This window comes from Petromyzon marinus, chromosome 27 (genome assembly GCF_048934315.1).
Source record: "Petromyzon marinus isolate PM22_M1 ecotype Great Lakes invasive population chromosome 27, UKy_Petmar_22M1.pri1.0, whole genome shotgun sequence".
Classification (NCBI taxonomy): Eukaryota; Metazoa; Chordata; class Hyperoartia; order Petromyzontiformes; family Petromyzontidae; genus Petromyzon; species Petromyzon marinus.
The window spans coordinates 12,525,808-12,538,576 of record NC_133693.1 but is presented as its reverse complement, the minus strand read 5'-3'; the positions used below and the strand labels follow the sequence as shown (position 1 = coordinate 12,538,576).

Genomic DNA, 12,769 nt, shown 5'->3' with positions numbered 1-12,769 from the left:
CCCACCAACGTGTGTGTGTGCGCGCGCGTGTGTGCAATGCTACGTCCGGACGTGGAAATGTACTGCCAGTGAAATTAAGCCACAAGCTGCGTAGCTCATTACGTTATCTCACGTATGTAAATAAAACGCAGTGCGAAACAATGCATTCCTAATGCTTGGTGTGACTCAAGCCGCTCGGTGACCGCATTACAAATCGCCACTGGCGGCTGAATTGAGAAAGAAGCAACAGTGGGTAGTTGGAAGTGAAGAGGGTTGCTATTTTTTTTATCTTGGCCACTGTGGGGTGCTTGGTCAGTTTGGTTTCAGAATAGCAGCCCCCGCCCGCCGATGGTGCATACGATAGCGATCCAATTAAGATTGGGTCCCATCGTGATTGGCCAATCCGGTTGTGTCCTATCGGCCAGTCAGCAAAGGCAGGCCTTGCTAAGTTTTCTCACTGGTTGTTTTGTGTTATTTAAGCTTGTTGACTCCAGGAAAGCTCCACCGAATCTCAAGACCTCACTTTTTTCAAGATATTCCTGCCAACTTTTCGCAGCAGGTAGCCGATGATTGCTATGTACCCTAGTTCCCTGTTTAAGTGACATCGGTTAACGTCTTTTCGGTTAATGCTTTTTTCGGTTAATGTTTCGCCTCCCAAAGGACCCCACGGTTTCGACTTAACGTTAACACTCTGATGAACGCTCACGTGTTTACGTTATTCACGCGGGCGCCGAATTTCGGCTAATCCGAGCGCACCGGAAGTGGGGTTGAGCCACGCCCTCAGCCAATCAGTGACTCCCATTTATGAGCGTTTAGATCTCGACTGGCTTTGTTTACATTATAACGTCTTCTGTTATGGCAGTGGAAACAGCTCTCTTGCACACTCATGTAATTCCTATATTCGATTAACAATCATTTCGGTTCACAGTAGTTTTCGTGGAACAGATTAAAAACTTTATCCGAAGGACTGCTGTTTAACAATATTTAAATTGCATAATTTCACTGTTCATTTGACAAATTTCGGAAAATTGGGACGACGACCCCGGTACGCACGATTGACCCCGGTACAACTGACGCTGGCACTATTGACCCCGGTATGCACGATTGCCGTGCGTGTCTCAAGAGCCAAACTGTGGGGGGGACGCTACAATGCGAGCCGCTATCCTGCACCTTGGAAACGGTTTCGCCTCGTTCCACGCGAGGGTGTGCGCAACATCACCGCAAGTGCTCTTCATTGACATTTGTGATGAAACTTGAACAGCTAGCAGAGTTTGTCCCACCAAAAAAAATCAAGCTGCCACATTCACGTCTAGCCAATAATCGCCAGCCGGTGTCGTAAGTGGCGCTGCTGCTGGAGTGGGCAGCAACAATGTCGGTGACGTTCGCTTGTGGTAGATTCATGGCCAGTGATGGTGTGCCATGCAGGAGGGTGGAGAATATCCCAGAGGCAACGTGTCAGCATATAAAGTGTGGTCTACAAGTATCACCATACATAGTGTGGTCTACAAGTATCACCATACAAAGTGTGGTCTACAAGTATCACCATACATAGTGTGGTCTACAAGTAGAGGGACATTCATGCACTGCACCCAGGGCCTCGGTCAACCTCCCATTGTATCCATACCAAATGGAAATGACACTGGTACAGTCATGAACTAGATAGTGCAAAAACCATGTGACATCATATAGGAGCCAAAAGGACATTGCTTTCACACCCCAAAGTGATCAGTACATGGCTCCGATTGCCAGCCATGCAAATGAAGGTGCTTGTGGGCGCCACGGTGGCGAGATGTTAACTACCCGGCCTGGTATGCAGGAGGTTGTGTGTTTGATCCCGACCCTGATGCCTGCATATTTGGAGTTTACATGTTCTCCCAATGGTCGCGTGGATTTGCCTTCGGGCCTGTGGTTTTTCCCTCCACATTTCGAATCAACGCGTGTTTTGAGTATTAGGCTGCTCTATATTTCAACCTGATGATAAGTAACATCGTGGAGCTATCATTTGTGATAGCTAGGTTGCGTCTGAATCTTTTTTTTAATATATATAGCCCAATGGGCCTTACCTTGTAAAAAAAGTCGTACTTGATTTGTAAATGTTATGGGTTTACTCTCCAACACACAGGTGTGCTGAACTAGTAATGAATTGAGCAAGTTTTTTTTTACGTGACAAACCTTACTAATTGGCTGTGTTGGGTTGTGGTGGGTTTAACAACACAATTATATGTCCGCAATCTAACCCAAAAAAGAAAATCTATAATGTAAAATCAAACAGTTAAAATAACTTGACAGGTCATGAGCAAAGAGGAAGAGGGGGTCCCGACAAAGACTGAGCGCATGAGCGATCAAACTCACTGTTGTAGGTGATGTTGAAGCCACGGCCGGACATGGAGTGGTCCGTGTGGAACTCGAGGCGTGCGACGTGCCCGCTGCTGGACAGGTGCGTCGGGACGGCGCTCCCCGTGAACGTGCCCAGGATGTCGCCCTCCTCCTCCTCGCCATCGCGGACGGTCAAGAAGTCGAACGGGGTCTCCACGTCGAAGTCGTTGAACGTGATGTGGACGCGGCTGTTGGGCTCGGTGATGATGAGCCAGACGCAGTTGAGGTGTCCACCGTAACCGTCCGGGTAGTTGGGGGAAAGTACGATGCCAACCGGTGCGGTGTAGTTGAAGAAGCACGAAACTGAAAGGTGAGAAATGGAGTAGTGGATTTCATAGGTCACCTACACAATCCTTGACCTGCGTACAGGATTAAAATAAACAAAGTATAATATATTCTTAGTTCTTTCGGTAAAGTCACGTTGAAGGGAAACAATAAAATAATAAAATATATATAAAACAATAAAAAATTCTCACGACGTTTCGACCATAACACAAACGGTCGTCATCAGGTGTGTCGAAACGTCGTGAGAATTTTTATTGTTTTATATATATTTTATTATTTTATTGTTTCCCTTCAACGTGACTTTACCGAAATAACTAATAATATGAATTACTGCAGTCACGAAAGCTTTAAATCAAAAGTATAATATGTCTGAATTTTGATTTAAAGCTTTCGTGACTGCAGTAATTCATATTCTTAGCTCTTTCGGTAAAGTCACGTTGAAGGGAAACAATAAAATAATAAAATATATATAAAACACACCTGATGATAACCGTTTGTGTTATGGTCGAAACGTCGTGAGAATTTTTATTGTTTTATATATTTTTTATTATTTTATTGTTTCCCTTCAACGTGACTTTACCGAAAGAGCTAAGAATATAATGTCTACTTAAAATAAAATAAAAACTTAACACATTCGTGTGCGTGCAAGTTAAAAAATATATATCACAGGTGACGTTTCAGGCAATTGCGCTTCTACGTTGCACGTCAATAGAGGCCAGAGAGAGACCGCGGATTAGAGTTGGAGGCTGCACTTAACACCACAGGTCCCTATAAAAATCACTGTTAAAAATACTTCAAATACAGTGGGCATTTGGAATCGACCGCAAAGTTAACTTGAAACGTACATATGCACTTGGGCATGTTGGCTGTCCATTGGTTATTGCTCTGACAGGCAATGCTCTTCTCTCCCACCAGCTCAAACGCCGGGTGGCACTCGAACGTCAGCCGGTCGTCGTGCACAAAGGACGAGCCCTCTCGTCGCCCGTAGGCCGGAGTTCCGGGGTCTCCACAGGTGCCCTTCTCAATTTCTGCAAAGCAAACGAGAGTTTCACCCCTGAAACAACCGCTCAAACAAGTTTCCCCCGCACCTCCCATTTGCACGGTTGGCTACGTACGGTGCGAAGGAAGATTACCTTCAAGAACCTGTTCATAATCATTCCTGCATTCGTTGCACAATGAGAGCAATGTGCGCATCACAATGCAGCAATTTTTGAGTTTCACCTGCTACCAATTCCTCCCTCAAGTTCTCTGTCTCTCACTGGCAGCAAAAGTCATGAATATCTCACACTTGCCACCTCACCTTGATACTTGGGCTCAATTAATTTTATTTTTTGGTTTACCTAGAAAAGCCTGGCTGAGTCCAGCCTCATTTCAGAGGAGGCTCTTGCCAAGTTTTCACCGGAAGAGATGTTGCTGTGTGTAATGCCGATTGAGTATTTCACAGGTGAGGTTTTTTTTTCCCAAACATCGGTAACGTCGTGTGTTTGTTTCTGCTGTGGGAGTAAACCCATGTGGAACACGGGGAGAGAAAGGCACCCAATTCGAGAATCAAGTCCAGGCCCTTCTTGCCGCGAGGCACACGTGTTACCACTACGCTGCCACCCTCTCGCTAATATATGCACATCTGTAATTAATTATTCCAGCACTTTGTTGTTGTACCAAGCGCTATAAAGTGGTGCACATTGAGACTCGGGCACTGATAGCAGCTCGCTAGGAAGAGGCCACATTGACTGTACAGCGGTAATCCAAGTCCCCTTTCAGGCCATGTATGTAACATAGTACATATATGTCCTCAAAAAATGTTGAAGGTAACATGAAGTTGCTAACCTCAAAAAGAGTTGGTTAGCGTGTACCATTGTACAAGTTATTTTAACGGCTAATATTAAGTTGAAACAAATGACGAATGAACAATTTTATTTTGCCAGGTAAGGCCCACTGAGCGTTACAGCTCTCTTTCCGAAGCGACTTCGCTACAAATGATAGCTCAACAAAGTGGGTTTATCATCACGTGAAAATTTATAGCAGCCAAATTCTAGAAACGCATATTTCTAAATGCGGATGGAAAAACAGGAGGCCCCAAAGACAAATCCACGCGACCACGGGGACAGAGAGGACATGCAAACTCCAAATATGAAGGCGTAAAGGTTGAGATTTGAACCCACGTCCTCCTGTATACCAGGAGAGGGAGATAACATCTCACCACCGAGAATACTGTCTGGACATGAGAATGCAATTTGTTCTGAAATGTCAACATCCAGACGTACAGTGAACAACGGGTAAAACATTCCCAATGTACTTACCTTGATAATTAATCTTAAAGCCCAGTGAGCCAATAGTTTCATCCGTCTGCAAATATATCCACAGGTGACCGCTAATGCTCACTATAAGGTCAGGTACTTCGCCTCCTGAAAGACTGGGATTGAACACAGAGACATAATGCACGTCGTTAACTCATAGAATAGTACCACACACACACACACACAAGTATACATTTCAATATTGTGTCTGGAACATTATTTATGCAGACAAGGATATGCAATTATACGTTGCGGAATCTCAAAGTGCCAAAGCGGCACTGTACGCATCGCACATTCGACAGCGTTTTTGAGAAGTAATTTGCAAGAAATGACACGGTATGAAAATAACACGTCTTATTGTTATTGGAAAAGTTTTTCATTTGTAATTGTGTACTCTGGACCATTCCACCTCAAGACCAAATGTGTGGATGTACCAACTTCAATTTTTTAAAGGTAAAGTTTTGACGTTGGTTGTAAATACTTTGCAGAGCGCGGCTCCGGTGAACGTTCATGCGTTGGCGAGGTCTTACACGTTGAGAACGGATCTGGGATCCCCCGGCTCATCTCCATCTCCGATGACCAACGAATCGTAACCTTTCTCCAAATCGAATTCTTCAAACTGGAGTTGGATAACCTGAGACAAGTAGGGCAGAAGGCGGAAACTTCAAGCACATCGAGTCGCACTGAAACCTCGGGAAACATAGAAATACTGTATTACGCTTGAAGTGTGCTTGCAGGTTACATTGGTTTGATATAGTTTAGCTTTGTGAAATAGAGCCTGTTCTCCTATCACGCGTAGTTTTCATCACACAAATTGGATATAACGCGATGAATGTACGAGGGAACACATTTTTTTAACGCGGATGCGAATTGGATATAACGGGACTACGTCACACGAGTAGGACTAAGCGGTCGTACGGCTGCCTCGGCGTAGCATCGCACAAGGCGGGATGCTGCTGGATGCTTTTAGATGCTACCCATATGCCTCAGTCTTTGTTCGGCCAGCGCACGCGTCTCCCGTGTTATCGCGGACTGTGCTTCACCCTATTTTATTCATTATTTTTCCATAACGCGGTGAACGCAACTACTACCGCGTTATAGGAGAACAAGATTGTATTGTAAATCCTCGCGAAGCTGGGGAATTGGGGTAAGCTGGTCAGATTACTGAAATAAATAAATGATGAAAAATACCGGAGCAATATAAACAACAGAAATCTGACAACGCTCTCCCGCGCGTGGTAGGATATCGTATTGCGCATGTGCAGTGGCAGTATAACAAAGCTGCACAACTATCCGCCCCGCGGCCTTCGGTGAAACCGTAAACAACAGAAATCTGACAACGCTCTCCCGCGCGTGGTAGGATATCGTATTGCGCATGTGCAGTGGCAGTATAACAAAGCTGCACAACTATCCGCCCCGCGGCCTTCGGTGAAACCGTGGTGCACTCAGAACACCACACTCGGGTCACGGGCCCTGCGTCGCCTGCGTATTTATTTTGCAATGGGGCAAACAGTTGCATGCGGGTCCTGGCGTGGCGCTCGATTGAGCGGGGAGCGGTAGCGCAACAGTCAGCGAGCCGCGCTACGAACCCGGCGACCCGAGTTAGATTCCTGCTCACGACCAACACCAGCGACGATTATCTGAATCGGTCCTGGGCCTTCCCTAGGTCGACTCAGCCTCAAATGAGTACCCGGTTTGGTGTGTAAACATCGCCACTGGGGAGACAAAAGCGGCCGGACGTGGTGTTGGGCCACCCACCCCCTCCCGTACCGTGCCGGCCTTCATAGGTGCTACTCGCCAACGGCACTTGCCCCAACAGTCTGCTGCAGGCTACACGGGGAATCTTTGCCTTTGGTCCTTCGACTGTGGTCCCAGGAGAGGCGGTGTGGCCCCCTTGTCAGGGGGCGGTGAAGATGCCCGAGGCTAGGCAGGGGGCGAGCCGCGCCACGTGCTCAGCAAATGTTGGGAGGTCTGCCCCGACTTGTCACGCGTGTGACCGCAATAACCGCCCAGAAAAGATGGTCCTCAAGGTCACGCTCTGTGATATCTACCACCGTGTGGAATTTAAATAATTGATCCAATATCAAAGTTGTTTGAGAACGTGCTGCCGGTATCATTTATTAAAACTAGCATTTGATTTTAAATGCATGGCACGCGCGTGTTATTTAAATCTAACCTACTCCAGTATCGGCGATCTAGCACAAAGCAACTGTTAAATAAATAAATGACAAGCTATCAAGTTGAGAGCTAATTAGCATTGATTACATAATTAACTGCCATTGTGGAAATAGAAACATCACAAATACCAGATGAGCATAAAATATTTACCTAGCCTCCAGTATGTCGCAAGTCACAAAGTCACACAACGTGTGACACAGCTGAAGTTGGTTAACGCAATCGTGGTAAACATTTTTTTCTGTAAACGCGTGCTGCGCTATTTAAGCACAATAATTATTCCTTTAAACCATTTGAACGCGGGGAAATTATTTGGCCCCAATCCTTGAGCTGGCGGTGCAGCCACACGGTGTCAACCCGTGCTTGCGACGCAGCATCATGCCGTCAACGTAGGCCCCTTCATCGATCCACTGCTATCCTGTGGGTTTGGCAATATGTGGGGGGCTGGGGGGGCCATCATAACAGCGATCCGCCGATAAGGAGAGTGAACTTTGGGTGGCGCCAAAAGGGACGAGCGGTGGTGCCGACCCCCCACCCGGAGCCGGGCCCCCACCCCAATGGCACAAGAGACGTGGGAAGATACACGGCGCTGGGGGTGTGCTCGGACGGGCGACTTCCGTGAAACAAACCGGGTTGTCAGGCAAGGGGTGTGGTGTGCGGGTTACGGGTGCACAGGGCCAAGCCGCACTGACCGGCGGCGTGGTACGGCGTGTGGTCAAATAACCCCAACGATCGTTTGAGCAGGACATGGGATTTGTGTTCACAGTGAAGAAGCCACAGGTACAGACAGGAAACCCCAATGGGAATGACAGCAACAGCAGCAAGTAGCAAGTTGCCTTGAGAGCTTAAGGCAGTGGTTCTTAACCAGAGCTGCAACACGCACCCCCTGGGGGTGCGAGATATGGCCAGATTTTATTAGAAGGCAATTAATCGAAACACAAATTAAGTACAGGCACGTAAATTCAACTACTATGTATCATCAAACCAAGGCTGGCAGTAAAGGTGAAGAACCACGAGCTTAGGGGGATTCTTCGGGATGAGACAGGGACACTGGAGAGGATGGTCACGTCGAGGGGGTGGCCAGGGTGGGAAGGCAGCGAGGAATGAGTTTGGGTTGACAGAGCATCAAGGATGAAATGAAAAACACTCTCGTTAGGTTGCGGGTGATTGAAGTGACGTTTATAGTGACAGGCAGAGTGGCAGGCGGCAGCAGGACAAGGTAGCCGGGGGTGCGAAGTAAGACTTTAGGGTTGCCATTCCCGAGTTTGACTTTTTTTTTTCCAGAGACATCGGCGGGCGAGTTGTTCACATCCATTATATATATTTTTTGGGTTAGATCACGTAAATATAAACAAAACCTATACTATGGATGCTATTGGTCACGAAAGCCGACGTGTTAAACTGAGTTGTTCACACTGGGCAAACGGACGGAGTCGAGGAGGGAGGCCGAGGGCTGCTGTGGACGCAGCAGCGGGTTACAGGTGTAATGACAGGGTGCCACCTGTCGGCCTGGAAGGGTCATCACGGCTGTGGGCAAGGTGATGTAACAACTAATCAGTAGGGGGGGGGGGCGTATCTGGGTTAAAGGTAAAAGGTGGGGTTAGTCGGGAAGGTCCGGGAACCTGCTCGAAGGTTCTGGAAGGGGGCGTGGCCAGAGGCGGGGCGTGGCCAGAGGCGGGGCGTGGCCAGAGGCGGGGCCTGGCCTCACCGAGAGGTATATAAGGGGGATGGACCCGAGGGTTCCGGGTTGTTGTGGGGTCCCGGGTCCTGGCTGCGTCGCTGCTCGCCGTCATCTCTCTCCGTCGTCCGGCCGCATGGAAGATCCCATCGCCGTCATCGTCACGCCAGTCAGTCAGCTGTGTGGTTGGATGTAGGCGATGGGACTATGAAGGGAGCTTGGCTGTGCGTAGCTAGAGACGTATATATATTACCCAGTGTTGTGCCCAGTGAGAGGAGATGTGTGTGTGTGTATATATGTGTGTGTGTATATATATGTGTATAATGTGTGTGTGTATCGGCCTGTGTGTTGTGCCCAGTGTGAGAATAAATAAGAAGAAGCCCTCGACACGACGCGTCTTGGAAGTCGCTCACTACACAGGGACTGAGGTGGGGCGAGTTGGCCCGGCGTGGAGAGTTCCTCGGGATGTCAGCGATGATGGCGGCGGCATCTCCAGTGGTTGGGGAATGGTGGCGGAACAAATGGAGGCATTGGCGATGCCTGGTGGATCTCGGCAGCCAAGGGGTTTACGGGCAGCGAGCGCGTGTTGATGAGCTCCACATTGGCTACTGTGTTGCCTTGTAACATGGCAGAGGCAAACAAACATGACACTCCTGATTTATCTCAGCTGCTCTCATCATACAACCTTAGAGATTATTTTACTACCTAATTTAAGAGTGCAGAACCAGAATATATACTCTAATAGCCTCACGATGGTAAAAGTGCCGATACAACGAACTGCTCGACCCGAGGGCAGGTACCGCATTCAAGAGATGCCAAAGATGCGAGTCAGCTCCATGACTCACGACCCAAATCTCGTTGGGACCCCTGCTATGCCATGTGAACATCGCCCGCACTGGGAATTTAAGGACACAGACGGAAAATAATCTATATCGGTGCGTGTATGGTACTGCCCTGCATTACAGAACTCATTTCATATTAAATCGTCTCCGTTTATATCGCTGGATATTCTGGCACGTGTCACATTAGCACTGTCAGCCAGATTGGCATTTACCAATCAGCCTCAACAGATGTTGACTTGCCGTTGCCGCCGCTGCTGCTGCTGCTGCTGCTACGACAGGCAGAACGCTTGACAGGCTGTGAGAGGTGTCAGCCAGTGCACCAAAGCAGGGGCCAGTGGATGCAATGCATCACTAATCGTGCGTGCCGCTGTGTCAAAGTTGGACAACTCTTTTGAAATAAGAACCCCCCACCCCCAAAAAAATCGTACCTCTTAACTGAATAAATAAATACCATGGCATCCACACGTCAATCATTTGTAAGTGCAAGGTACATATGGATCAATATAATTTAGACCTGCCACATATTCACGTTTTATTACACCGCCTGCGTCTAACACTTTCCCTTAACTTGAAGCACTGCATTGCAACCGTTTGCCCGTGTTCCAATATTCACCAAGGGGAATACATGCACTTTTTAGGTGAAACTAAGGCAGACATTTCATGGATTAACCTGCTGAGAAGACAGGCAGCTGGACCACCTGTGCTCTCCACTGTGCCACCTTGCAGTGTTGCCCACTACCAACATACAAAGACAAAGATCCCCCGTATAGCTTTAACAGGCTGTTGGGGAAAATCCTGCAATCGAGCACCTAAGCAGGCCGGAACGGCACACAAGGGGGAGGGTGGCCAACACCACGCCCGGCCGCCTTTGTTTCCCCGGTGGTGATGTTTACATACCGCACCAGGTACTTATTTGAGGCTAAGTCGACCTAGGGGAGGCCCATGACCGGTTCAGACAATTGTCACTGGTGTTGGCCTTGAGCGGGAATCGAACTCGTCTCGTCAAGTTCTTAGCGCAGCACGCGAACCGCTACACCACCGCTCCGCGCTACATTCACGCACGCACGCACAGACATACACGACACAGACCACCTTGTAGTCCGAGAAGCCATTGACACAAGTCACGGGGTGGTGAAGCCACTGCCGGAGTAGTCAGATAATTATGTAGAAAGTTCCAATTCAGGTAGGAATGTGACACCCACCACAGTGGCCAATGGGAGCTCTATATTCGGTGCGTGGGGCTTGTAACGCCTCCCTTGAGTATTGCTGGCAACTTGAAATGTTCTAAACGCTCACTGGAGATGGAATAATGATATTCAGGGGGCTCGGTTGGTAACCACCTGCAGATCCACTGGAACGATTTGGCTCCTGTTACCAAGAGGGGTGGAACTTCCTCTTCAGGAGAGAAAGAAACCACGGGGGAGGGGGTTCTTCTGCTGAATAAATAATGGAGACCTGCAAGCATGGCCGTAAGGTCCGGGAGGGCGCGAGTTGCAGGATGGTGTGGGCTCACCGCTCCGAGGAAAGGAGGTGAGGAATAGCGACGGTTACCTCTGCCCTACACAACGGATGAACATCTGCGGAGGGATGCAGGCGTGGGCTGATGAGCCAGATGCCTTCTATGACTTTTCTGTCCCAGGCATTCACTTAAATGGCCCCTTCGGTTAGCCATTTAATTACGTGGATTCATTACATGAATGGGTCATGATGTTAACACATGCGCTGGAGTGATTGGAAGGCGTGGTCCGGTGCAGCCCAACAATAAAGACAAGTCAGAGAAATTTCTGCGCGGCTTGTAATTGCCAACATGGCCGCGACCCGTCACCGGTGCATCCACACGACATTACGGGGTGGGGGAGGCAAGTTAAAGTTTGAACATCTTCTGGAATATTTAGCGGAAAGTGTGAGCCTTTACACAGGGGACCGACTGTGCAGCTGATCTGTACACGTACTGGTGGTGGCTGATCATCTGCAAAATGTACCTGCTGCTCTTCCATTGGTTGAGGTGGCATCCGAGAAGCCCTTTCTTTGTTTAATCAAAATCATAATTTGTATGAAGACTGGTGGAATCCATTCAGCTATGAGGCTCTTTTGTAGAAATGTCCAGTAGATAATTTCGCAGATTATCAGCAACCATTAGGTATACAGATCAGCTAAAACTAAACTAAACTATTTTTTATTTTACCAGGTAAGGCCCACTGAGCTGTATAGCTCTCTTTCAGAAGCGACCTGGCCACAAATGATAGCTCAATGAAGCGGCTTATCATGTGGAACTGTAAAGGAGCTAAACACTCTAAATGCATGTTTCTAATTGTGGCGGGAAAACCCGGAGGACTCGGAGAAAAATCCAAGCGACCACAGGGAGAAAGACACGCAAACTCCAAACATACAGGAGTCAGGGTCGGGATTGAACCAGGCGAGGGAATTTAAATCTCGCCACCGTGGCACAGTAGGTCCCTGTGTAAATGCTACCATTTTCTGACACATCACGATATATTCAAAACAGTAATAGCCTGGTGTTGGGTAGCCGATGAACAATGTAAGAAGTTGGCATCGAAAGCGTCCAGTGCAATGTTAAGCTCGAGTGCTAAAACACGGCCGTCTTGCAATCTCACATCAGAATCATAACACTTTAAAGTCGTTGGTTGTGCGCCAAAATATTGTTTTTAAAAAAATATGCACAAAGTGTGCAAACATAATATCGGCAAGAGTTCTTTATTAGCGAACAGAGACATGCATCTCTTGTTTATTCCTCCTCCTCTGGTCTAGGCCCCAAGTCCAGGGCACTCATTGCCTCAACGCCTTCCCTCTCTGTTGCCTCACAGCTACTTGTTGTGTTTAGTTTGATGTCCCCCCCCCGCACCTCCGATTAGCACGGTTGGCTTCGTACGGTGCGAAAGAAGTTCAATAATATATAACCTTCACATATTCCCCTCTCCCCCCGCCTCATTAGTGGCAACCCACGCTGCATTGCTACTCTTGACTGTCTCTCTCTGTCCCAGCAGTCGCCACTCTCAAAACGCTGTCTTCATCTTATGACAAAAAAAAATCGCCCTCTTATATCTCCGTCCACCCGCCCCCCTATATCACCCCTCAAAATCCACATGCACACTGCCTTGAGATACTGCTGTGCTTGC

At 48.1% G+C, this 12,769-nt stretch overlaps 1 protein-coding gene across 4 annotated transcripts in view; it reads right to left on the bottom strand.

Annotated features, from left to right (window-relative positions):
• Nucleotides 1–12,769, bottom strand: part of LOC116946465 (CUB and sushi domain-containing protein 3-like) — a 692,643-nt gene that overhangs the window by 219,064 nt on the left and 460,810 nt on the right. For all 4 annotated transcript variants that reach the window (XM_032961364.2, XM_032961362.2, XM_032961363.2 and 1 more), the window contains exons 11-14: nt 5,468–5,571; nt 4,941–5,053; nt 3,486–3,668; nt 2,332–2,658 (exon numbers count right to left, since the gene is read on the bottom strand). In XM_032961364.2, coding sequence (XP_032817255.2) covers nt 2,332–2,658; nt 3,486–3,668; nt 4,941–5,053; nt 5,468–5,571 — 727 coding nt within the window. The remainder of the gene's footprint in view (nt 1–2,331; nt 2,659–3,485; nt 3,669–4,940; nt 5,054–5,467; nt 5,572–12,769) is intronic.